Source organism: Camelus ferus, chromosome 17, assembly GCF_009834535.1.
Source record: "Camelus ferus isolate YT-003-E chromosome 17, BCGSAC_Cfer_1.0, whole genome shotgun sequence".
In the NCBI taxonomy this organism is placed as follows: domain Eukaryota; kingdom Metazoa; phylum Chordata; class Mammalia; order Artiodactyla; family Camelidae; genus Camelus; species Camelus ferus.
The window spans coordinates 28146007-28173672 of NC_045712.1; the positions used below are offsets into that span (position 1 = coordinate 28146007).

The 27666-nt window shown below is 42.5% G+C and overlaps 1 protein-coding gene and 1 long non-coding RNA gene across 3 annotated transcripts in view; both read left to right on the forward strand.

The window, feature by feature from the left end:
- The window catches only part of LOC116657175, a 20191-nt gene extending 7073 nt beyond the window's left edge, over nucleotides 1–13118 (forward strand). The window contains exons 2-3 of the long non-coding RNA XR_004312192.1: nucleotides 6194–6200; nucleotides 12996–13118. This is a non-coding gene — a long non-coding RNA (uncharacterized LOC116657175). The remainder of the gene's footprint in view (nucleotides 1–6193; nucleotides 6201–12995) is intronic.
- Nucleotides 13119–17376: 4258 nt separating this feature from the next.
- CCR1 (C-C motif chemokine receptor 1) lies at nucleotides 17377–24418 on the forward strand. 2 transcript variants are annotated; one of them, XM_032458689.1, is made up of 2 exons: nucleotides 17377–17986; nucleotides 22270–24418. In XM_032458689.1, coding segments are annotated over exons 1-2 (1083 nt in total). In that variant the 5' UTR covers nucleotides 17377–17985; the 3' UTR covers nucleotides 23352–24418. The 2 variants fall into 2 exon arrangements, with proteins under 2 accessions (XP_032314580.1, XP_032314581.1); XM_032458690.1 differs by having other exon boundaries at nucleotides 17380–17986; nucleotides 22217–24418.
- The last annotated feature ends 3248 nt before the right edge of the window (nucleotides 24419–27666 follow it).

Below are 27666 nucleotides of genomic sequence, written 5' to 3' on the forward strand. Positions count from 1 at the left end.
GTATGAAATACAGTCCCCATGCTGTGCAACCATCACCACTATCCATCTCCAGAACTCTTTTCATCTTGTAAAACTGGAACTCCTCACCCATGAAACAATAACAGCGCTTCCCATTCCTTCCTCCCCCCCAGGTCCTCATTTTTGTGAAATCATGGAGTATTTGTCTTTCTGTGACTGGCCTCTTCACTAATACTGTGCTCAACTTTCCTCCATGTTGTAGCATGGATCAGAATTTCCCTCCTTGTTAAGGCGGAATCATGTTCCATTGTATGTGTGTACCACATTTTGCTTATCCATTCGTTGGTTGGTGGATACCTGAGTGTTTCCACGTTGTAGCTGTTGTAAATAATGCTTTTTGTACAATAATGTACAAATGTACCTGAGCAGGACCCTCTGAGGCCTTCCCGGGAGAGACCCCTCCTCCATATCCTCTGCTGTAGCTCCTGTCTGAAGTACCCAGAGAACAGTATCTCCTTGGTATTTTCTGAGCTTTTCACATGCAAAACCCAGCAGCAAATGGAAGAAACTAAGTACTTGATGATCGTGAGAATGTAGCCACCAGACGTTCTGGCGCCTAATGATTGATGGCCCTCAACCAGAGACTTGTGCCCTGCTGATATGATACCCTGGGGCAACCCTCCCTCAGCCTGGCATTTAAAGAAGCTCAGCTGAAACCCTTCAGTGAATTTGGAGTTTTCTGGGCATGAGGCCCCATTTCACCTTGTTTGGCCCAGCAAAAAACCTTTCTCTGCTCCAAACTCTGATATTTGGGTATTTTTTGGCCTCACTGTAGGTTGTGCCAATGAACTTGCATTCGGTAACACAGATACCTCTTCAAGACTCTACTTTCAATTCTTTGGGGGTGTATACCCAGAAGTGGAAATACTGGATGTTATGGTAATTCTATTTCATTTTCTTTTTAGGTGTTCAAAAAATGCATTGTTTTGGCATAGTATTTTAAATTTAGGAAATAACATCTCTTCCTTACATTTCATCGTAGCCCTTGGCTCGCAAGCCCATCCATTTAGCTTTGTGGAATACCCAATCCATGTCTTTTACCTGCTGTACATTGTTCCCTACAGTACATCTTCCAATTTTACTTACCTCCTCTCCCAGGGATGGACACCAAGATTGCCTCCAACTCACTCCTCTTGGAGCAGGTACAGGGACAGGTAGGCAAGTAGGTTTACTTATTTAATTATTTTATGAGGATGTTCTGAATCCAGAACCTCCTGCATGCTAAGCATGCAGTGTGCCGCTTGTCCGACTCTCTGTTCTTACACATAACGCTGCAATAGCCTCATACAGACTTGAACTGCGAAAGGAGTTGTCAGTGAGTTCAGTCTACATCGCCACTAACTGTGCTTGAAGGTTCCTTTCCCCACATCCTTACCCACACTTGGTGTGTCCTGGTTTCTAATCTTTGCCAGTCTAGCAAGTAAAGTGACAATCTAAGTTGTTTCACTTTATGTTTCTCTGATTACTGATGAGTTACAACATCTGTCTACATACTTGATAGGCTTTTGAGTTTTTCTGTAAGATACGTGTTCTTGTCTTTGAGCAATTTTATTGAGTTTGTTCTCATTTCTTACTGATATGCAAGATATGTGTGTATATTCTGGATTTTAATTAATGCTTTAGACATTACAAATAACTTCTGTCATTGTTTCAGCTGTATATTACTTCACGTATAGCTTCCTTTGCTGGATAGTCATCCTTAACCTTGATAGAATCAATTTTGTCTTTTGGCTTATGCTGTTTAAATAAGCTACCTTTCCCATCCTTAGGAAACAGTGTCTTCCCATTTCATCCTGTGTTTTCCTCTCTTGGCATAATAGTACTCCATTTCTTACTTAGGTCTTTAACCAGGTGTGTGACTGTGGCAACTTACTTGAAGTCTCAGAGACTCTGCCTTTGAAATGCAGAGAATAGTAGCATCTACTCATGGGGTGCTCATGAGGACTAAATGAGTTGATGCATTTGAAGTGCTTAGAAGGGCTCCTGACTCATCTTTAGGACCATTAAGGAATTGCTATTATAATGAAAATAAATTTATTTAAATACAGTGTTTAAGTAAGTAATATAACACGAGAAGATAAAGCAAAAATCAAAAAAGGTGATTCTAATAACTAAAGGGTGACAAACACCAACCAGATGGAATTGATTGTGATTTTTCCACACTTAGAGGACTCAGTATTGGCAGGGGCAACGAGAAACCCTGATGTTGGCTGATTTCACATTTCCTTCCGTGGCACACTCATTCCTCCCTCAAGTAGCCACTTCAAATGATAGACCAACGCGGCGCATAACTAATGCCTTCTACCATGAAGTTACCTGAGTAAAATCTTGAAAAAAGAAACCTGATTTTTAAGTCCATAGCTGTCACTCTGCTCAGACGTCATTGAGTGTGGTGAGATCTCCATGCTGTGTGAGAATTTGGACATCACAGGGTGGTCCTGCTCTGCAGTTGCCCGATATTTATTCTGGTCCTTTCATTCCCCCATCTCACTTTCTGCGGTAGGAGCGGAGGAACAGTGAAAAGACTGAAGCTTGGATGGCAGGAAAGGAACAAGGGTGATGAATGTCTAAGGAGAGCCGGGGTTGCTGCTGCTCGGTCCCCGCCCCTGGGCAAGGTGCCTCCTGGCAGCAGGAAGGGCTGCCCACTTTCCCTGCCCAGGTCAGGAGCCCTGGGCCATCTGCGTGTCATGCAGCCTCGAGAAAATACTGAGTTTGAGTTTTCTGTTTGGGAGGGGACTCATGTTAAATCAGATTTAAAACAGATATCTCAGTGCCGGGAGACCCGGGGCAAGGGCTTTACCATCTCTCTGAGCTGCTCTTTTCCTATTCATCAAAAGGATAGCTTAAATAATAGTAGTTATAAAGGCTTGGGGTACAGCCTTGTCTGGTAGTGATAATTGCTCAAATCATTTTGTCGCCACACTGCTCAGTGCCCAGCGTCCCCTCACACTCTCATCCCTCAGCCTTTCCAGTCCTCCAGGCCTCTGCCCCTTCCCGCCCTGTAGCAATGCGGGTAGAGCTGTGTGGATTGCCAAGGAGCTCCAAGCGGGGATTTAATAACCACTGTCTATGAAAAGTGTCTACCCCTGGGAGGGGGGCCCTCTTTTTATTTTCACTTCTTAACCTTTCCTCAGAAAGTTAGTTTGGTGCATTTTCTTTGAAACAGTGTCACATTCTAGTAATTTCCTCACATAACTCTGACACCCCTGATGCCTTCAGGAAGCTGACACATTGTAGCTGTGTACATTTGAGTCATCCAGCAGCCTGTCTAGGCATTGATTTCACCTTACAGCATTTGCTTAATTCGATACTTGTTCCTGAGAGGGAGAAAAGAAAAGGAGAAGTCTGCTCCATAATTTAAATGTTGAATAGGTGTGTTCGAAAATTGCAGAAGTTCAAGCAGCTTTGTACTTCTGTTTTGTCAAAACTCAGTTCTTCATCTTCCCCAGGAAGCAAGGACGATGCCATTACTAAATGTGACCACAGAAAGGCTGCAAGGATGTTGCCCACAGCTGTGCTTATTATGGGGGAGAAGTGGAAACTCCCTGAGGGGCCAGCATTCATTTATAGCAGTGAATAAAATAGTCTGCGTCTTCCTGCTTTGTGGGGCACCTTTTGTATGTTGAGAATGAAAGAGGGACAAACAAGAAGCAAACAAAAAACCAAAAAAACTCGGGGTATTCATTAAATAGATTCAGTAATGTGCTGCAGGCAGCTTGTAGCAGATCACAAGAACCAATCGTGAGATCTCTCCCCAACTCCATGATAAGGTATGTAACATTGGTTGGTACCTTGAAAATGAACATGGCCGGAGTATTTACACCAGGGAAACTGGCCATGCTGCATATCAGGGCTGCTGAGTTTTTGTGTTTTTGTTTCTTTTGAGAGACAGTTGTTTAACACTTACCAGGATCCTGATACTGATAGTATGTTCATGAAATGGAATATTAAGTTGTTATCAACATTAACATAAAAAAATGTTTCATTTTAAGACAGTATGTATATGCCAAAAGATGGACTTAGATCCTCACCTCACATGATAGATAAAAATTAGCGCCAAGAATCATAGACTTAAATGTAAGAGCTAAAACAATTAAACTTTCAGGAGAAAACATAGCAGAAACTCTTTAGACTTTGAGCTAGGCAGATTTCCTAGATGTAACACCAAAGGCATGGTTTGTAACAAAGCTTGATCTCCAGAATATATAAGCAACTCATACAACTTAATAAGAAAAAAGCAAACAATCCAGTCCAAGCAATTCTCCAAGGAAGAAATACAAATGAGCAATAGGCACATGAAAAAATGCTCAATATCACTAATTATCAGAAAAATTATGGAACCAAAATGGATAACCTAGAGGAGAATCAGAGAAATGCAGGTCAAAACTATGATGAGGTATCACCTCACATCAGTCAGTTGGCCATCATTCAAAAGTCCACAAATGATAAATACTGGAGAGGCTGTGGAGAAAAGGGAACCCTCCTACACTGCTGGTGGGAATGCAGTTTGGTGCAGCCACTGTGGAAAACAGTATGGAGATTCCTCAAAAGACTAGGAGTACACTTACCATATGACCCAGTCATCCCGCTCCACGGCATATATCCAGAAGGAACTCTTCTTCATGAAGACACCTGCACCCCAACGTCCATAGCAACACTATTTACAATAGCCAAGACATGGAAACAGCCTAAATGTCCATTGACAGATGACTGGATAAAGAAGATGTGGTATATTTATACAGTGGAACACTATTCAGCTGTAAAAATTACAATAAAATGCCATTTGCAGCAACATGGATGTCCCTGGAGAATGTCATTCTAAGTGAAGTAAGCCAGAAAAAGAAAGAAAAATACCATATGAGATCACTTATATGTGGCATCTAAAACAAACAAAAAATGAACATGAATAGAAAACAGAAACAGACTCATAGACATACAATACAAACTTGTGGTTGCCAAAAGGGCCAGGGGGGCTGGAGGGACAGACTGAGATTTGAAAATTTGTACATACTGACAGAAATATGTAGAACAGATAAACAAGATTATACTGTATAGCACAGGAAAACACATACAAGACCTTGTGGTAGCTCACAGTGAAAAAAAAAAGTGACAATGAATATATGTATGTTCATGTATAACTGAAAAATTGTTCTCTACACCAGAATGTGACAAAACATTGTAAAATGACTATAACTCAATAAAAATGTAAAAAACATATAATAGAAATTAAAAAATAAATGAGTTCCCAAAAAACGCATGGTTTGTAAATGGAAGAAAAGTTGATAAAATGGATCACATGAAAACTTCTGCATTTCAAAAGATAACAGTAGGAAAATGAAAAAACAGGAAATAGACTGGGAGAAAATATTTACAAAACACATATCTGATAAAAGACTTGTGTCCAAAATTTACAAAGAACTCATATAGTAGTAAGAAAACAGAGGATCCAATCAAAAAATAGCCAAAAGATCTGAACAGATATTCCACAAAAAAGAGTTATGAGTGGCCAGTAATGTGTGACTAGATACTCAACATGTTTATTCATTAAGGAAATGCAAATTTCAAATTAAAACCGCAGGGAGATAGCATTTCACACCCACTGACACCAACCGAGGTCACAACTTCCATCCTTCTTAGAGCTGCGCATCCAATTAGGAGATGGCACTTTCCACTCAGACATGTGATCCTAAGATGTCCTTAATGTTTGAAAATTCATTTTGATAATTTCTTGACAACTGTGGAGATGGATGTTTCAAGACTAGGGGCCATATTTGACCCTTTTGGAGGTTGAAAGTTTCCTTGGAAGGTTGTTCAGCCCCTTTTGTGTTTCTCTACTAGCTGAGAACTTGCTTTCTTCTGTGTAGTCACAAGGAAGGGGTGACCTTGTTCAGGGTGAGCCAGTCTGACCTGCCTGAGACCTAAGAACTGGACAACAGATGATGAGAACAGAAGTGCATCTGGGAAAAGGCCAGGATCAAAACGGTGATCTTATTTCTAACCACCCACATCTAGAGGAGTTGAGCAGCTACTTAGTGGGAAGGGGCTGCTGGATTGTATCTGTGGTAGTCTGTGGATATGTTCCCAGACTGGCTCTTCATTTAGCCCAAGGGTAATTTATCCATCGTATTCCTTTCATTTTTCCCAAGAGTTGGGGAGGACAGGACAGGGAGTGGAGTCCATCTGTTTTCTAAGCCCAGAGATAATCAGATACTTGCCATGAATTGTCTAGCAAGTGTCACACCGTTGGTTCTTACTGACCTAGCTGTAAGGGAAGCCCTTTCCACTGACGACGTGGTCACAAGATAGCTGTCTTCCCTGAACTGCTGCCCATCACAGATCTTACCATCTAGTTCTCGTGTGTGAGTAATGTTTTAAATATCAGAGCTTGAGTTTACCTTCCTCTTCAACCTCATCTTGTTCTTTTCAGTTCAGTGACCCAGTCTGTCAAGATCCGTTTGAATCTTCACCTCTGCATTCCATTCCTAACCTGTGTTCTCTCCCTCAAAATCGGCAAGCAGTAAATGCTGGATGGAACATAAATCTGTAAACCGTTATAAAATCATCACTGTAACAGATCAAAAAAATTGACAGGTACTCTTGAGCTGTATTCACTTTCTCTCCCTTGAGGAGGCCAAAGATCAATGCTGTAGAGATCGAGTAGCACCAAGTTCACGGGGCACCTTGGCGTAGGATTGCTGGGTATAGAGCAGAGGGAGCCGTGGGTCGTGGCGTGTGCTCACACCTGTGTACGTGGGTGTGCAAAGGGCAAAACGAGGAGGCATCTGTGGGGCTCACTGAGAAAGACTTAAAGGAAGGAGACCTAGGAGGGCAGCACTAGCACATTTGGGTGAAGACCAGGGACAGTGAAGTAATTTTTGTTACCTGCTCTCTTCTCCTCTCTGTTTTGATGTGTAACATTTCTTGGAAAGACACCTCGGTGTTTCTTCAGTTCCTGTGAAGTGAAAGGGTGGAGGAGCCCCAGCAACTCTAAGGCTCTTTGCAGAGAGATCAACTGAGGGAGAAGAGGAAGCAGAGGCAGGAAAGGTGAAGTGGACCAAACCCAAAGCAGTCGAGGGAGGGCGGGCGCGCTTGGATACCAAGCTCAGACGCTTGGGCAGAGCTGCCCCTGTCCCTCACAGGGCAGGTGTTTCCTCCTCTGAAAGGTAGGCAGCAGGATCGACTAGGAAGCAAGGGTCTGTATGCATCTGATTGCAGGCTGCTGTCACTTCCGGTGCTGGGCGTGTACGTCCAACATACAAAGGTTCATTTATTTGTTATTGCATATGTGTTCCACTGTGCTAGTGTCTTAGGCACAGAATAACCCCCTAAAGAAGATAAAAGTATTATATAAAAATAAGTATAAATAGCAGTTCTCTTTTCTCCTCACATCCCAATGGGATGTCTTGTTTTGCCGTCCCCCGACGTCCACCCATCCAGGCATCTGCTGCAGGCTCACCCAGTACACAGGGCACAGTCCTGGGTGTCAGGCAGCCTGGCTCCAAATCCTTACCAAATCACAGTAAAACACTCTTAACACTCCTCCTGGTGCTACTTCTTCTCTCCCTGCAGTCTGTCCTCTATATAACACAGCCAAGTATCTAGGGAAAAAACGTAAATTCGACCTAATCAGCGCCCTTCAGTAGTGTCCCAATTCTTTCAGGTACACAACATGGTCTGACTGCTCCCTCCCCTCACTGGTGACTTACCACTCCCCCTTCACACCACACACAGTGCTCAGCCACCCTAGTGTCCTTGCCTGTCCTCAGGATAACAAAACCTTCTGAGTTATGACACCAAAAATTTTATCAACAAAAGACAAAATAGGTGAACTAGAGTTTATCAAGTAAAAGCTTTTGTGTTCAAAAGATACCATTAAGAAAGTAAGAAGAAAACCCAGAGAAAGGGAGAAAATATTTTCAGATCACATACCTAAAAAGACACTTGTATCTAGAAGATATGAAGAACTATTACAACCTACAATGAAAATTAAATACCAGATGAAAAGTGAATAAAGGATCTGAATAGATATTTCTCCAAAGAACGTATATAAAGGAAAAGATGCTTGACAACAGCTAGCTGGGAAATGCAAATCAAACCCACAATGAGATACGACCTCGCGCCATCTAGAATGGCTATAATCAAAAAGATAGACGATAACATATGTTGCAAAGGATGTGGAAGAATTGGAACCCTGTCTCGCTGTTGTTAAGCATGAAAAATGATGCATCCACTTTGAGAAACAGTGTGGCAGTCCCTTTTCTCAAAAAGTTAAGCACAGTTTTACATGACATAGCTTATATACCCAAGAGAAATGAAAACATATGTCCAGACAGAAACTTGTGACTGTTTATAGCAGTATTCATCCTAAATAGCTAAAAATAGAAGCAACCTAAATATCCATCAACTGATGAATGGGTAAGTAACATACAGTATGTCTACACAAAGGTGTATTGTTGGGCAATAAAAAATGTAATACACATGGAGAAACTTCAGAAATATTGGGCTAAGTGAAAGACACCAGTCACAAAAAACCACTTAGTGTTTGATTCCATTTGTCCAGAATAGGCCAATCTATAGGGACAGAAGGCAGATTCGTGAGTGATTGCCTAAGGTAGGTTGTTAATGGGCAATCAGGAGTGATGGCTAGTAGGTAAAGGACTTCTCTTTAGGATGATGAGAATGTTCTAAAATGATTTTGATGATGGTTGCACAACTCAGAGAATGTACCAAAAATCAGTGAATTTTACCCTTTGTATGGGGAAATATATGGCATGTGAATCATATATCAATAAAGCTGTCATGTGAAGAAAGAAGGAAAGAAAGAAATGATGCAGGAGAAATGAATGTGGGGTGAGAGGAGGGCCTTGTCTCAGGTCTCGGTTGAGTCCTTTGGGATGTGCCTCGCTAAGTGTGGGTCCCTGGCTTTGCCCAGGAAAGAATTCAAGGGTGAGCCACAGTTGAGTAAAGGTAGATTTTATTTAGAGAGATACATACTACATAGAGTGTGTCGGTGGCGCAATATCACGTATACACGAACACCGTGTGGAGAGAAGCGAAGCAGTTCTCTGTTTTTGATTCTTAGAAAAGGATTTATATAGGACATGCACAGTGCCTCACATATCATCTAAGTTATAACAATGTTAATAATCTTAAACTATTTAGGTCCCCAAGCTCCTACAGTAAGCACAGGATGTTACATGATCAAGGACAGATTGTTTGAACGTTTGTGTGAAAGTTCATTATGTAGGCCACCCCTTACGCAGCCGGTTGTGCCTGTCTTAGGTTGTCCTCCTCTGAGGATCTTACCTGTCATTGGCTATCCAGCCGTCCATACTGGATACATTAAGTAGGCCATTTCTTATCCAGCCTGGATACGTGACATTCCTCACAGGTTGTTTATCAGCTCATGGCTTATTCTCTAGAGCCTTCAGGCGGGGGCCTACATATCCCCCCTTTTTATTATTTACAGCAAGGAAATAATCCTGTTGCACGGAAGCAAGCAATCCCATCATAACAAGAGTTTGTTGTTGAGCTTCCTGTTGCTTATGTAAATTACATATCCATTTTAAAAAATATAACAAAGCAATACAGATCAATATAAGCATGCCAATATTAATAAAAATGCATAAATTAAGCCCATTAAACCAATTTTCTGGCTTAAGCAAATGCAATCCATTTTCAATTTGCTCAAATACATTTTGTGCAAAAGCATCATGGATATTATGTAATTGAGTCTCCAACTGATCTTGTAAAAAGTTAATATGTTTTCCCAAAAAATCATTAAATGCTCCTTGTAAATGTTGTCTAATTTATACCATGGTGTCTCTGTTTTATTATATTGAGTAGGAATTACACATTGGATAGAGAATTGCCAGTCACACTTCAATTTTAATCTTTTTGATAATGCTTCTTGTTGTCCTGCAGTCCGTTCTACGGCAGGCTCAAGAGCCTGTAGTCCAGCCGTGATTTCACGATCTATGTCAACCTGTGTTGTAGCTCTTGAGTTACATTAGTCAAAACCTTCTCAACCATATGGGCAGTATTAATAGAGGATACTAGAGCTGTTGTAGCAGCTGCGGCCATGGCAATTATGATTATAGCCGACACAATAAAAGCAATGAGTGTAGGTATAAATCTTTTTGGCCTAACTTTCTTGAAAGACTCTTAATCGCGCATATAAACTTTGCTCATCAGACCAAGTTCTGTTCAAGGTAACTGGTAGCCATACATGAGCTCATCGTTTTAGTAGCATAACATAAGATACATTATAGTCACTAATATTTTTATGAGTCAAACAATCAGAATACTAGAAAGGAGGAAGTAAATTGGTGATATAAACATTAGGAGGGAAGGGACCCCAAACTAAAACATAAGGATGTGTAGTGCAAGTCATTACAGAATCAGAAACATTGGTGATTAACGACATAGAATAGTTGCCTGACCCATTAACATAGTCTCCATGATAAAGAATTTTGTCAATAAAAGGCAGTCTGAGTCTCCAGATGGCCTTATGCATAGGACTGAAAATAGTGTCGCCATCAAACAGTTGTAAAATGGGTCCAGGAAGTCCATATTCACTCCAAGTAATTGGTGCCAAAGAATTTTGTCCAAACTGAAGAGACATGTTATTACTTAACAAATGTCTATGGGGCCCCCAATCCAAGAGAGTTTCATTGAACAAGGAGCTATCATGAGGACACTGTATCCTGCAGGGTGACCATTGTACAGAATAAAACTTATATCTCCAATCAGTTTTCAGTTTACACATGGGGAGAGTGGTACTTGTGATACATTCATAATTTCATAAGTAGTAGTTGATACAGCTGTTATAAAAATTAAATTAGCTGCTTGATTTCCCTTTTTAGGTTGATAATACAAGTACAATTGCTTCTGTAGATTAATACAGTCAGTATGTGACTTACTATATACAATACATAAAGGTGGATTGTGAGAATATAGTGTCAATGTTTGGTTGCTGCGCAGATATTCTTGCGTTGCCGCGGGAGGTATCCATGTGCCACCTGTGCAAGCAGAATCGTTAGAGGCAAGAGGGGGATTTGCATGCCACCAAGTTAAAGGTGTGAATAAAGGAGGGTTTAGAACATAAGCCCAATAAGATAGATTAAGCTCAACATGCAAACATTCAAAGAAGAAAGAAGTAAGTATAAGGGTGCAGAACCATACTTTACCCATCTTCAGCCGTCCTTTTCAATGAACTTCTTAACACTCTTCTGGGGTACCCACTTTAATCTAGCACCTGTATCAATACATAAAGACCCCCTCCCCCAACATTTTATATCAAAAGGCCCTTCCCAAATATCCGTAAATGGTTTTCTTACTTATACCTTAACTCTTTTTACATCTAAAGGTGGGTTTATAAACACTGGTGTAAATCTATTTAATCCTCGATTTAAAAAATCAAGTGTAAAAAGTTCATGATGTAATATATTATGGCTTTCTTGTATTCTATTATTCCCCCCTTTTAATTTATGTAAGTAAGACTTTAGTGTTTGATGACATCATTTAACAATAGCTTGACCAGTGGAATTATAAGGAATACCAGTAGTATGGTCAATTTTTCAATCTTGATAAAACTGAAATAATCTTTGTAGAAAACTCAGGACCATTGTCAGTTTTAATTTTGTGGGGTTTACCTAAAACATTAAAAGCAGTTAACTAATGTCAAATGACGTGGGCATTACATTTAGTATGCAGTGTGGCATGTATAAAATTAGAAAAAGTGTCCACAGAAACCATGATATATATCAAACGCCTAAAGGAGGGAAACAAGGTGGTATCTGTTTGCCAAGTTTGATTACTCTGAATACCTCTTGGATTAATGTCCTCTAAATTATAATTTGGTTTAGCAATTGTAAATTGATTACATTGTGAGTATGCCTGTATGATTTGTTTTGCTTGTCTTTAGTTATATCATAAATAGCTCTTAAGGCCTGGACATTGCAGTGGTGTAATGCATGAAATTGTTTAGCCTTTATAAATTTACTAATAGCAGGTTGGGTTTGAACGTAATTAGATACTATTTTATCAACATAATTGTTGCTTTTTGACAATGGTCCTGGTAAATTAGTATGAGATCGCATGTGAGCAATAAAACAGGGATATTGTCTATTGTGTAGCAAATTTTTAATATTTAAAAAATGTTGCAAACGTATTTTTGAGGATGTTTGAGGCAATATAGCAGTGGTTAATAACGGCAATGCATTTGCCGCATATTGAGAATCAGTAATTATATTCAAAGGTTTATTAGATTTCTCTAATAGGGCTAGCGCTATTGCAGCAATCTCAGCTATCTGAGTACTTTTATGTCCTGTAGTAAATTTTGAACACCATTGTTTCCCATTAAACCATGCAATGGCAGCTTTGGACGTTTTTCCAGAACCATTAATAAACAATGTAACTGCCTGCAATAAGAGTTTTTTTAGAAATAATAGTCATTAATTTTAGAAGCACTTGTGTATAAAATTGTAACAGGGGATGTGAATATTTTTTAAATGCAATTTTTTTTAGCTAATTTTTTAAAGAGGCCTGGATATCTTTATTTCTCATAAAAGATTTTTGGAATTGGCTGGCAGTACATGGTAAATTTATATTTTGAGGATTTTGTCCCATTAACTGTAAACAGCAATGTCGAGCTTTATTTATATCAGCATAGACATGGTAAGTAGTGGTTAAGGCCCGAGTTAATGAGTGAGACAAATAAATCCACTCTAATAAGAATAAAGTGTCCCTTTTTTATGTAAGTGCCCCTGTAGGTGTCTGAGGTGTATTTAAAACAATAAGAATAATAGGTAATTTAGGTTGCAACCGGTGTAAAAATTGACAGTTTAAAGCTTCATTAACCTTTTTAAACTTTTTGATAGCTTTAAGGGCTAATGTACGTAATGAGGTAGGTTCCCTATCTCCTTCTAACAATTGAAATAAATGATATAATTGGACTGTAGGTATTCCTAAAAAAGGTCTGATCCAGTTAATATGTTTTAGCAATTGTTGCAATTGAACTAATGTCATACAAGGCTTGATATCTAATTTCATATCGTGTGGCCTAATAGTTTGTGTGTTAATAGTTATCCCAAGAAATTCCCAAGGTTGCATTTTTTGTACTTTGTCTTGAGCAACAAAAAGGCCTTTAGTTTGTAAAATTGTAACAGTTTTTTTTAAATAGAAGGAGATTAGGTTTGTTTTTTATAGCCAGTAAAATCTTATCCATATAATGAAAAATATATGCCTGAGGAAATTGTTGACGTATAGTTTCTAAAATTTTTCTTACTAATTGCTGACATATAGTAGGACTATTTTTCATACCCTGAGGAAGGAATTTCCATTGATAATGTTTAGGAATCTCCTGATTGTTATAGGTAGGAACAGTAAAGGCAAATTTTTCTTATTAGCTTTGTGCAAAGGTAATGAGAAAAAACAATCCTTTATGTTAATAACAAGTAAGGGCCAAGAGTAAAGAATAAGTGAAGGACTGGGTAGCCCCTTTTGTAAGGGTCTCGTAGGTTGCATTACAGCATTTATAGCATGCAAATCTTGCAATAACTTCCATTTTTTAAATTTTTTAAATTATAAAAACAGGTGTGTTTTAAGGACTAGTAGAATGTTTTAAATGACCCAACTTTAGTTGTCTTGAAACCAGTTTTTGTAATGCTTGTAGTTTTCTTTAGGAAGGGCCATTGCTCCACCCAAACAGGTGGCTGTTGGGTCCATGTTAGAGCAGTGGGAATAGTATTTGGGATAGTAGCGGCAGCCCCTATTAAAAAGGATCAATCTTTAAGATCAGGTTTTACTGAGCAAAAAGGTCCCTGTCCCATAGAGTGCAGGGTATTGGTAATATAAAAGGAGTTACAAAGGCCGTTTTATTTTTAGGCCCTCAGACCTTTAGTGGGTGAGAACTTATTTTAGGTGCCATCAGTCCATCAACTCCTTGATAGTAACATCAGATTTGTGTTTTTGCCAATCAAAAGGCCAATGAAAACTAGAAATAATAGTTTTGTCCGCTCCCGTGTCTAATAACCCTGTAAGTTGCTTTCCTTGTATTGAAACTGTCGAAACAGATCTGTTATCGGTTAATGAATGTGTCCAAAAAGCTTGCTGTCCTGTATGTCTGAAGCCCTTATCTCCTCTATTATTTTCAGCAAATTTTTGAGCAGGTAAATAAGGTATTAAAATAATTTGAGCAATTTGAGATTGCTTAGGAATAATGTAATAAGAAGAAGCATGAACCATAATTTTAATTTCTCCAGTATAATCATTATCAATAACACCAGGTAAAACTGTTAACCCTTTTAAGCCCATGGATGATCTCCTTATTAGCAATACAAAATACCCAGAAGGTAAAGGTCCCCAAACTCTAGTAGAGATTAAGTAGGTTTTATTACTGTCATTTATCAACTCATTATCAATAGTCATTAGATCTAAACTTGTGCTCCCGGGGGAAGCTGTGATGAGGTCAGAAATGGTGAGATAGGACTTTGGCTGACAGTGATTCTCTACATTTGTTTTTGAGGGGCAACTGGGAGGGTGCCCTGCTTTGAAATAGCCTTTAACAATTGCTGCAGAATACGGAAATAAATCCTCTGCTGTACTGTCAGCTGCTGTCCCATGGTTACATTGCAGCATGCCTGATAGGCTGAAAATCCTCAATATAAATTTTTTCCCTTACTTACATGTAGTCGCCACACTTATATCATTCTGCTGCTTAGTAAGCTGTTGCCCCATGAATATTATCAGCACTCCTGTTAGGCTGAAAAATCCCCCAAAATTTCCCTAGTTCCACTTATGTGTTGCCAAGTCTGATATCATGTCGGGGTCACCATCTGTCGGTGGCACGATATCATGTACACACGAACACCGTGCGGAGAGAAGCGAAGCAATTCTCTGTTTATTGATTCTTAGGAAAGGATTTATATAGGACATGCACAGTGCCTCACATATCATCTAAGTTATAACAATGTTAATAATCTTAAGCTATTTAGGTCCCCAAGCTCCTGCAGTAAGCACAGGATGTTACATGATCAAGGACAGATTGTTTGAAAGTTCATCATGAAACTTCATTGAGTAGGCCACCTCTTATCCAGCCGGCTGTGCCTGTCTTAGGTTGTCCTCCTCTGAGGATCTTACCCATCATTGGCTATGCAGCCATCCATACTGGATACATTAAGTAGGCCATTTCTTATCCAGCCTGGATACGTGACATTCCTCACAGCTTGTTTATCAGTTCAGCCCATGGCTTATTCTCTAGAGCCTTCAGACAGAGGCCTACAAGAGTGCAGACTGTTTCAGACGGCGAGAGAAAGGCCACGACGTGGGGGTTGGGTGCTCATGTTAGAGTAAAAGTAGATACACACTCCACACACTCCATAGACAGAGTGCAGGCCATCTTGGAAGATGAGGCAGCGAGAAAGGCAGCCACAAGTTACAGTGTTGCCAGTTTTTATGGGATCGGTAGCTTCACATGCCAACAAGTGGGAGGACCAATCCAACTGCCCTGGGATTGGGCTGGGATTCTTAGGAAGTGGGCCGCTGCCCACTCTTTGACTTTTATGGTCAGCCTTGGAACTGTCATGGCACCTGTGGAAGTGTCATTTACCATGTTAATACCACAGTGAGAGTATAATGAAACTCAAGGTCTACTAGAAGTCAGATCTCCTGCCATCTTGAGCTCAACACCTATTGGGAGTTGAATCTTCTACCATTTTGGTGTTAATTGCTGTGTCATTCTGTGAATGCCTGTGCCCTATCCCCTTCTCTCCTGTCTTGAATGGAAGGAAGGAAGGAAGGAAGAAAAGGAAGGAAGAAAGGAAGGAGAGGGGGAGGGAGAGGTAAACGAAGGAAGGAAGAAAGAAAAAGGAAGGAAGGGAGGAAAGAAAGAAGGAAGGAAGGGTACAGCTGGCAGGAGTTGGGGACATCTGGGAAGGCTTTATAACTCTAAAATGAGGAACAAGGAAGAAAGTGTCAGTGTATGGGGTTGAGTGAAGGATGAGCCAGATCAGCCAATGCAAAGACCTGGAAGTGAGAGGGGGCTTGGTTCATTTTAGGAATTGAAAGTAGCCCACAAAGACAGGCACAGAGTGGGGTGCAGTGAGCGAGGAGAGGGGAGACTGGAGAGCTCAGCAGGAGCCAGACCTGCAGAAGCCTTGTAAGCCAGCTGAAGGTTAGGACCTTCCCCAATTAGCAAATGAGCCTTAAGACTTGGGAATGCCCAGATATGCGTTTTCTAAAGATCATTCTGGCTGAAGAAAACATTAAGAGAGAATAAGACAGGAGACGGGGGACTCTTTTATCAGGAGATTGTCCTCCAGGGATGAAATAACTGTCACAACACAGGGAAGTGACACTGAGGACAGAGCCAAGTGGAGAGAAATTTAGACAAAGAATCAGCAACTCACTAGATGCATGTGAGGGCAGGGACCCCCAGGTATCTGTTTCTGGAAATTTAGCCAAGGGCCTTGCCATCTGCTGAGATTTTGAATCCAGCTTGGGTGGGGAGTCTAACAGTGACTTGGGTTCTGGGTGGACCATGTTTCCAGTGGCTGCACAAAGCTCAGTGGGTACCTGGAGACAGGCACTGCCAGATGTCTTCAAAACGCAGGTTTTCCATAACTGAAAGGTTTCCAAAAAATCAGCTTTCTGGAAAACCTGAAGACCTGGCCACTCTGTGTTCATATTCAGTCTTGAACAGGGGTCAGCCAACTATAGTCTGCTCGCTGTATCTGGCCCTTGGCTTGTATGTGTATAACCCTAGACAAAAGACTCACTCAATGTCCCACTGAAGGGCACACTGCCACCTTGTCTAAAGTCTTCATTTTACAGAAGAGGGAACTGAGTCTTGGAGGGACCAATGGCATTTTCAAAGCACATTCACACTTGTGATTTCAGAAATGACACTTTGCAGTTATCTTGTGGAGAAGGTTCCAGGACCCCCATTTTACAGCAGATGAAATGGAAATGGAGAGGGAACCAGCACAATGACAGAACAGGAGTTGGTAGCTGTAGGGAGAGCTGGAGTAAGCATCACCAGATCTGACGTTCCTCCTGGTGCCAGGCACTCTGCGACACTGCCACGTACAAGCCCACCCTGTGCATCCTCCTCTCAGCATAAGTACTCAGTGTTCTTCCGATGGAGTGGGATCTAAGATTTAAAAAGACACAGTGATCCATCCATGTCTTAAGCAGAGAGCTGAGATTTGAACGTGACCCAGATTAGACCATTGCATAAAACAGGAGTCTGGGATCAGAAATCCAAAATCCAACCAACAACTTGTATTCCACTCCAGGCTGGAGGTTCCTTCAGGTAAAACTGCTCTGTGGAGTTTGTGGGGCAGAGACTGGGGAGCAAAGAGAGGAGTCAGAGGTGGAGGGGCACCTAGTGGGTGCCAAAGGGAAGCTGCCTCCTGCCCGTCTCAGGCTGTATGAGCTAGATCATTTTAAGGAACAGGACCCATAGTTCCTGTTTTAAATCCTTCCATTTGCAATCTTTAAAAAAAAAAAAAAAAGACTATTCATTGTGGGTAAGAACTCTGTGCCCTGCCCCCTCACCACACGTAAATTCCGGCCATTCGATTGCTTCACAAATTCTGGGAACATCCTATTACCACCCACCTCATCCCCACTCAACTCCACCCAACCCCACCACCCAGTTCCCTTAGGGCAGACCTTCCCAGGCTGAAGTGCAGCTGGAGGGAGCAGAATAAACCTTAGAGAGAACTTGGCCTTCCAGAACTGGCCATTGGTGGGTGCTGTGGCCCATTCATGGACATGTGACCATACCAAAAAGAAGAAAGTTGTCCCCTCCTTGTCGTTCTGAAAGATTGAGAACTCGGAGTCCTATCTTCATTATCGCACAGGAAGCTGAGAATTTCTTAATCAGGACCTTGAACCTTGAATTCATAAAGACTCTAAGAGCTCCAGACACAAAGACTGCTTGACACAGTCCTGTGAAACCAGAGTAAGTGACACTTGTCTTTTCTGTCTTTTCAGTTGTTGTTGAGGGCACTGTTGTTTGCACACAGCCAGGTGGGACTGTAGTCCTTCTCCCATTGCGGGATATGACTTCTTTTCCTGTCTGTCTCGAATGTCGGGGATTCTTCAAGGGCAAGGCAAATGTCTAAGTAACCCACTGATGTATCTGTAAGGCAGTGGATTGTATAGAGATACTGAGGCTGACTGGATTTATATCTCAGTACTTAGATGTAAATTAGGGTGGGTTTTTAAAAATTTGTTTTTGGCTTTTGGGGGTTTACTCAAAACGATGCTTTCTTGAACACTTGATTGTTGGTGACTCATTAAGAAGTTCAGACTAGTATTAAAAGACAAGAGGCACTTTCTGTGGAAAGCTATTCAAGTGGAAATTAGTTGCCAAATTTCCCCACGTAAACAAAACCCAAATGAGGTGTAAGAAGATATTGTAGCAAGGGGGAAACTAGTAATTAGAAGAAACTTTGCAGATGAAAAGATGATTTGATACTGAACCAGTTTCTTAAGAAGACTAGAACCAAGGATGCTCAAAATCAGGACTGCAGGCTACCTTTGGAGGAGATGGAATTTCACCTACCTGAAGGCAGGGAGCTGGCCAGCTGACTTTTTGCGAAGCATCCATTCTGTTCTAACAAAGAGGCAGGTCAGGATTTCATTCTGAAGATAGAGGGGTATGGGGACTACTTGGAGGTATCTCCTTCAAGTGCTCCCCATAAAATCTAGAGGGTCCCAGACTTTCAGAGTTAGAAATTCCCAGAAGTCTGCATAGCCTGCCACCAGGCTTTGTGCCACTCACTGACTCTTTAGTCCTGACTCTGGCCCCCAGGACAACTCTAGGCTGTGCAGACTGCGGGGCATTGATGTTTTGTTTAACAGTGTTTAACAGCTGACTCTCGTGAAAACAGTACCCTGAGTTCTAGTGTTTGCCGATTTCCATGTGTAAATATTCCCATCATGGTTGATTTCAAGCTACCAACGTGCTGAATGGGGAGTTGGGAAGAGATACATTGGCTCTTAATGAATTAGCGAAAGCCAGCTCCCGCACGCCACCAGGCCTGGGAATCTTCTACTGTTGCAGAGTGCCCTTTCTCTCCTCAGAGACTTTCAAGTCCCGGGCTAAAGGACGCTAGCACAGGAAGGCTCCAGGCTCCGGGGCTACGGCTGACTGTTGTTGCAGTGACCCCAGGACAGACTTCTGTAGCTGGCTGCCTGCCCCCTTTGCCAGTATCCCCCAGCCTTGCACTGCTTATTCTTTGTGCTGCCCGTTACTAACACCGTAACCTGCCGGCCCACCCAAAAGTGCTGACGGCCAAGGAGAGCTGTCAGCACTGGCAGTGGCAGCAGAAATCAGAAATTGCCGACACAGCTTGTTTAGCGACTGACAGCCTGGGTGTCTCCAGAAGGAGGCTTGATCGGCTGTACGCGAGTGCAGAGATGGAGGCGTGAGCCACGGGGATGGATCTGACGGGAAATGACAGTCCCCCCAAGTCAGGGTGCCCAACAGCGCCATGTGCCTTCATCTCCACCTACCACTGCGGTAATGTGCGTTTTGCAGGCAGGAAACATTCATCAAGCAGTGTAGCAGGAAGAGCACTGGAGGCTCCAGATTCAAGACAGGAATTATGCTGTAGGTACCACTTACCTTATGGATCGCTGTTTAGGCCAAATCAATTCAAATTGGTGGCAACATTTTAGAAATTTCAAACTGTAGTGCAAATGGGTGGGACAGTCAGTGTCCATCACCATCAAGCAGAATTCATCTTCCAGATTAAGTACAGAGAGACCTGGCCGGGGGACAAGGGGAGTGGAGTACATCGGCCAGAATAGGATTGATGCCTGGGACATTCCTGGTGGTGCCACACCTCAGAAAGGGGCCCCTGCAGGGAAGGAAATCCCCTAATATTTACTGAAGGCCCGATAATTTCCAGGGGATGGCTTTTCTCAGACATTGTCTTACAGTAGCCCTGCAAGGTAAGGTTTACTTTCCCACCTTACAGATGAGGGACTGAGGCTCAGAGAGGTCAGTTACCTTATCCAAGGTCACAACAGCTGGTAGGTTACACTAAAATCGTTCTCCCTTTGGGGATGCATCTTCAATAAGTGATTGGAAAGGATTGGAAAGGATTGGAAAGGAGAGCTAAAAAGCAGGGCCTGGGGGAACGTGCTACAAAGGGCAAGCTATCTATTGGTTTTTTGGTTTTGGTTTTGTTTTGTTTTGAAGCACCTCTGGGGAAAAATACCTAAAACTTTTTTCAGCAGAATTACAGACTCTGCCTGGTCACAGTGCCACACTTCCTGTCTTAAGACTGTTCTGAGCCCTTCCTCCTCTAAACCCCTCTTCTCCTTACCAGGTCTCCCCACTCCTCCCAGCCTGTGCTTGCCTTTGAGTCCTCTTCAAGGCTGTCACAGGAGGTCTGCAGAGTTGCCTGTGTAATTACAGAGGACAGTGGGGTGTGGGCCAGGCTGAGTCCATTGTAGTTCCCTCAGTGTCCTCATCTACAAAGGGATGGGGTTGGCCTTCTAGGGTTTCATTGTGGCAGCACTATTGGTGTTTGTTGTAGGGTAATTCTTGCATTGCAGGACATCCTTGTCCCTGCCTGCCAAATGACAGTAGTGTCCCCCAGTCTTTGTGGCAATCAAAATGTATATATACATTTTCATGTGCCCCCAGGGCACTGTGTCAGCCCTGGCTGAGAATCTTTTAACCCCAAAAGTCTTGAAGATCCATTTGTAAGTTTTTGACTCTCAGCTAGGACTATTTTCCCTCCCAGCATTCTTCTGGGGCCCCCCACAGTGCATCATCCATGCTCTGTGATTGGGGGAAAGGGAGCAAGTGGTGTCAGGAATGGGCATGAGAGTGGACACACCTGGGTTTGAGCTCCAGGTTTTGTTCTAACCAGCCCAGTGTCCTAACCATTCCCAGTTTATGTGTCATCACCTCTAAAATGGTAAACAATAATGGTACCCCATCAAGGCTGGTAACACTAAGTCCAGTGCCAAGTCCACAGCAAGCACTCAGGAAGCATTGGTCAAGAGTAGTGTGGTGAGGCCTCCCTTTGTCTGTGCTCTCCATCCACTTGACTTTTCCTTCACAACACCCATTGCCAAAGCAGCTGAATTACTGATGTGCGCACACCTTTGTTTGTTGCCCAAACCCCCGATTAGCCAACGGGTTGCATGAGGGCAGGGAGAACCTGGGCCTCCCTTGCTCAGCGTTGCTTCTCGGGGCACAATACACAGTAGGCACTCAGTAAACACTTGTCAAGTGCTTGGAGACATATAATCACTGCCTTGTTTTTTTTTTTTTTTTTAACATTTTTTATTGATTTATAATCATTTTACAATGTTGTGTCAAATTCCAGTGTTCAGCACAATTTTTCAGTTATTCATGGACATATACACACTCATTGTCACATTTTTTCTCTGTGAGTTATCATAACATTCTGTGTATATTTCCCTGTGCTATACGGTGTAGTCTATTCTACAATTTTGAAATCCCAGTCTATCCCTTCCCACCCTCCACCCCCCTGGTAACCACAAGTCTGTATTCTCTGTGAGTCTATTTCTGTCCTTTATTTACGCTTTGTTTTTGTTTGTTTGTTTTTGTTTTTGTTTTTTAGATTCCACATATGAGCGATCTCATATGGTATTTTTCTTTCTCTTTCTGGCTTACTTCACTTAGAATGACATTCTCCAGGAGCATCCATGTTGCTGCAAATGGCATTATGTTGTCGGTTTTTATGGCTGAGTAGTATTCCATTGTATAAATATACCACCTCTTCTTTATCCAGTCACCTGTTGATGGACATTTAGGCTGTTTCCATGTTTTGGCTATTGTAAATAGTGCTGCTATGAACATTGGGGTGCAGGTGTCATCCTGAAGTAGATTTCCTTCTGGATGCAAGCCCAGGAGTGGGATGACTGGGTCATATGGTAAGTCTATTCCTAGTCTTTTGAGGAATCTCCACACTGTTTTCCATAGTGGCTGCACCAAACTGCATTCCCACCAGCAGTGTAGGAGGGTTCCCCTTTCTCCACAGCCTCTCCAGCATTTGTCATTTGTGGATTTTTGAATGACGGCCATTCTGACTGGTGTGAGGTGATACCTCATTGTAGTTTTGATTTGCATTTCTCTGATAATTAGTGATATTGAGCATTTTTTCATGTGCTTTTTGATCACTGCCTTGTTTTTGTTGTCCAGAACCCCCTGCCTTTAACAGCAAAGTAAATACAGAAACTGTTTCCCTTGACCAGTGGGAGAAGCCAGGATGGAAATTTCAGCCACCCCAAAGGACTATGACATGACCACAGAATATGACTATGGGGGCTCAACCCCCTGCCAGAAGACAGAGGCAAGGGCCTTTGGGGCCCAGCTGCTGCCCCCCTTGTACTCCCTGGTATTTGTCATTGGCCTGATTGGCAACATCCTAGTGGTCCTAGTTCTCATGCAATACAAGAGGCTCAGAAGCATGACCAGCATCTACCTCCTCAACCTGGCCATTTCTGACCTGATCTTCCTCTTCACACTGCCCTTCTGGATTGACTACAAGCTGAAAGATGACTGGATTTTTGGGGATCACATGTGTAAGTTGCTCTCTGGGCTCTATTTCATTGGCTTGTACAGTGAGATCTTCTTCATTATCCTGCTCACCATCGACAGGTACCTGGCTGTTGTCCATGCAGTCTTTGCCCTGCGGGCTAGGACCGTCACCTTTGGTATCATCACCAGCATTGTCATCTGGGTCCTGGCTATCTTGGCTTCTGTCCCAGGATTTCACTTTTCCAAGACCCAGTGGGAGTTCACTCACTATACCTGCAGTCTTCATTTTCCTCATGAAAGCTTAAGAAAGTGGAAACAGTTCCAGGCTCTAAAATTGAACATCTTGGGGCTGGTGTTACCTCTGTTAGTGATGATCGTCTGCTACACAGGGATTATAAAGATTCTGCTCAGACGACCAAATGAGAAGAAGTCCAAAGCTGTGCGTCTGATTTTTCTCATCATGATCATCTTCTTTCTCTTTTGGACCCCCTACAACCTGACTGTGTTTGTTTCTGCTTTCCAAGACTCCCTGTTCACCCATGAGTGTGAGCAGAGCAGACAGCTGGACCTGGCCATACAAGTGACAGAGGTGATTGCCTATACCCACTGTTGTGTCAACCCCGTGATCTACGTCTTTGTTGGTGAGAGATTCCGCAAGTATCTACGTCAGTTGTTCCATAGAGCAGTGGCTGTGGCCCTGGCTAAATGGCTCCCCTTTCTCTCCACTGAGAGGCTGGAGAGGGTCAGCTCCATGTCCCCCTCCACAGGGGAGCATGAACTCTCTAATGGGTTCTGACTCAGACCCCTGGAGGCTGATCCAGGACCCAGGAAGAGTAACCTGCCAGCCATGCTGGCTGGAGAGGAGACGGCTTGTCCCTCCTGGCTGGATTCTGACGCCTGACACACCGTGGAGTGGTTGCCACACGGGGTTGAAGGAGCTTCATGGCAGTATAGACTGTATCACCTCTGGGGCTTGAGTTTCCCCCGGTCGTCTCTTTGGTAAAAGGAGATCAATGAATGAAATGGTACATTGCAGAACAGTGGGACAAAAGATGACAGAGAAGGTCTTGGTCCCAACAAAGTTTCAGACTTGTGAACAGTAACATTTGTAAGCCAAGCCGCTGAGCATCCACCACCGCTGCCCCCATCAGCAATGACTTGGAAATAGTGATTTTCATAGTTGACCCCACTCTGAGCCCAGAGCCTGTCAGGTGCCAGCAGCCACCTCCACCCACCCTGCCACCCACCCACCTCACCCCCATTGCAGACTGTAGCATCTTAGACACCCGGAGAAAACTAGAACTCATGATGGAAGAACTTGAGACCTGATGGGAAATAGGACTGGGGAACTGCTAATGGCCGTGGAACTAAGAAAACCCTTAGAGACAATCTTTATATTTATTAATCCAACGGTTCAGGCAGTGGGCTAGACACAGACCTAATGTATCAAATGTTGTACTTCTTGTAATAACCATACAGGGAATGATGTCATTATTTCCTTTTACCATTCATTTCTTCCTAGATATTTTTCAGAATCTCCCTTCCCTGAAAGTTGAGGAGCAGGGCAGTTAATTCTGACAGCTTTGTTGAGGAATTTGCTAACGGGCAAAAGGAGATTGGGCTGGTTTTCCTCCTCTGGTTCTCCATCCAGTCCTTCTGGCTTTATGGATCAGAGGCTGGCTGCCACCTTGGACCCACCACTAGGACCATGACCCGGTGTGCAAGCTGACGGGGTTTGAGGCCAGGAGGGGGGTCAACATCTACCAGGAAGGGTGGGCACTCTGCCGATGCCAGAGTTTGAGGGGCCCTTAAGTCAAACTCATTTATCCCAAAGATCCTTAACACTTCAGCTCTCACCAAGAACCTCCTGTCCATCGTGTCTTTCTTCCTCTTTGCCTCAGATGTATATTTCCTTAAAAATGATGTTCTTAATAACAAAAATTCTTTTCGAGAAAAGCTTAAAAACACAAAGGGGAAAAAAAAAATGAACATTTGAATCACCCATAATCCCACTACCTAAGGACAACCACTGTCCACTCGTAGATGTATTTTTCTTTTAGTATGTTTTTCTCCTGTACATATGTATGTTTATAACCGAGGTAGACTTCAGCTGTACTCACTCACTCTCCTGCTGTTGTCTTAAGTAACGGTATGTTGGGGTCACTTTCCCAGGTCAATAAATCATTTCAAACCATTGGTGTTAGTGCCTGCACTGAATTCTGCCTCAGGAACGCACCCTAATTTATTCCTCCATTTCCCCGTTGAATCCCTGCACAAATCAGTTCAGTCCGGCAACGGTGACCGAGGAGCTGCTTCGTTCAAAGCGAGCTCTCTGAGCCCTGGGAGACGTGGATGCAGGAGAGAAACTGTTCTCACAGAGCCCTCAGCTGGGTGCAGTGGCAGGTGCAGGACCCACCCGAGCCCAGGCTGGGCGGGCGGATCTGCCGTCGAGCCTGTGGTGCCAGGGCAGCAGCAGGGGAGGAAAGACTCCATCAGTAGGAAGCACCCTAAGCAAATGGGTGTCCCACCCTACAGCACAGTCACACCGTTGAGCTGGCCTCTCTCTTTTGGGCACTAGACTTTTGTGCTCTTACCAAGTCACCCTCTGCTTCAGTCAGGGAACTACTGGATGCTCCTGCTGTCTTTATGCAAAGAAGCTGGTGTCATGAAGGTTTAGGAAACTTCTGTCTGAGGAGGAAGAGGCCACATTACACTGGGCTTATGATTCCACACGGGAAATGTGGAAGCAAGGTGGATGTTAGCACTCCCTTGTAAACCGGCCAACCCTCTCTGCAGTGGGAAGAGAAGGGAGCTTGATGGAATCAAGAAACATTTGTCCACACTTGGGTAAAACACTGCTGCATCAAAATACAATATTTTATTCAGAACAATATCATAGGAATGTTTCACAACATCCTCCAATTCAATTTTTGAAATAATACTTATTTTTAAGCTTGTTACAAACGCAATCCACGTTCAGTGCAGAAAACTGGAAATAGGCAAAAAGCCCAAAGGAGAAAAATGGAAGCACCTGCAATTCCACTACGCAAACGTAGCCTCTCTCAGCACAGTCGTATCTTAGTGCATGTCCTTCCAGTATTGTTTTCTAAATGCACACACACACACTCACACACATCCAGTCACACTGAACATGTTTGTGTGTAACCTCAGTAAGTTTGACACATAGAAAGCACTCAGGAAATGCTGACTGAATGGATGATTCTCTGAGCCTCCAATGTCTCTGTCTATAAAATGAGGCTAAGAGCAGTGTATACCCCATGGGGCTGTTCTCAGGGTTAAATGAGATAAAGGAAGGAAAGTGGGGCCATCTTTCCCTAACGCTATCAGATAAGGGATCGGACTCCCCCTGCCAGTGCCCCTCCTTGGTCACTCAGGACACCTCCCTCAAGCCCTTCCCACCTGCCTTCCTCCCATCATGTCCCCTCCCTGCTCCTGGTTCAAGGGGCTCCTGCCCCACCTCCTTGTAGTTGTTGTTCTTCCTGTATTCTCCTACCCATCCCTTCTAGAAGGATGGATGCATAGCACCAAGAGCTTCCATCTCCCCCCATCCAAACTCTCCTGTTGTCAGCCTTTTACCACATTTGCCTTAAATTCTTTATTCTCTTCCTCCCTCCCTCCTTCTCCCGAAGGACAGACACATTAGACCTAAAGATACTAGTTTGTTTCCGGAACCATCTGAGAGCAATTTGCAAACAGGATGTCACATCACCCTTTAGTACTTCAGAATGGTTTTATTAAGACAAAGCTGCATTCCACATAATCAAACAGGAAACTAACACTGACACAATATCATCATATAATTCACAGCCCTCTTTCCAGCTTTGCCCACTTTGCAAATAATGTCCTTTATCATCCCAACGATCCAGAATTATTTGTTTTACTTAGTCGCCAGGCCTTTCTAGTTTCACTCATTCAAAAACAATTCATCTGGCCTTTTGTGACTTCAGTATGGTTTAACACGGGTGCCAACTTGTCTCATGACTAAAGATGTTAAACTTTATCACTTGTTTTAGAAAATATCTACCAGGTTTCCCCACTGTAAAGTGTTGTGGACTTCTTAATTAATAAGTGACCATTATTAGTTGTCATTTTACTGTAAATTAAAAGCTTCTTTTCTCCCTCATGTCAGTATTGTTCATTTTTTTATTTATATCATCATGACCTCTTGTTCCTTTTTTTATCCAGTAGAACAAAGTCTAATGTGGTCTTTACACATTTCGATGTGCAGATTGTCCCAGATTTATCTAGGGGGAGTTCCTTCGAGTTTGATCCTAAGATCTTGTGCTATCTATGCCTTCCTTTCCTTTTTTGACCACTTTCTTACTTTTTGACACATGAGGTTCCAAGTTCTACAGAGAAATAAAAACTATCATTAAAATGAAAAGGCAACCTATGGAATGGGAAAAATACTTGGAAACAACAAATCTCGTAATGAGTTAATATCCAAAATGTGCAACAAACTCACAGAACTCAATAGCAAAGAAACAATAATCCAATTAAAAATAGGTGAAGGAGCTACATAGATTGTTTTTTCCCAAATGAGACATACTAATCTCCAACAGTTACATGAAAAAGTGCTCAACATTACTAATCATCCAGAAAATGCAAGTCAGAACCGCAATGAAATACCTCACATCTATTAGGATGTCTATTATCAAAAAAACAAGAGAGAAGTGTTGGTGAGGATGTAGAGAAAAGGGTACCCTCCTGCACTGTTGGAGGGAATGTAAATTAGTGCAGCCACTGTGGAACACAGTATGGAGTTTCCTCAAGAAATTAAAATACGACTACCATATAATCCAGAAACCCCACACCTGGGTGTGCATATATCCAAAGGAAAGGAACTCATTATCTCAGAGAGAGATCTGTTCTCCCATGTCCATAGCGGCATTATTCATGATAGCCAAGGTATGGAAACAACCTAAATGTCTGTCAGAGATGAATGGGAAAAATTGAATGACCCAAAGCAGAAGTCCCAATCTGAAGTTTTTAATGTGTATCATTTTCTTTTCTTTTCTCCCCCCGTTTTTATTGAGGTAAAGTATGCATAAAAGATACCATCGTAACCATATTTAAGTGACAGTTCAATG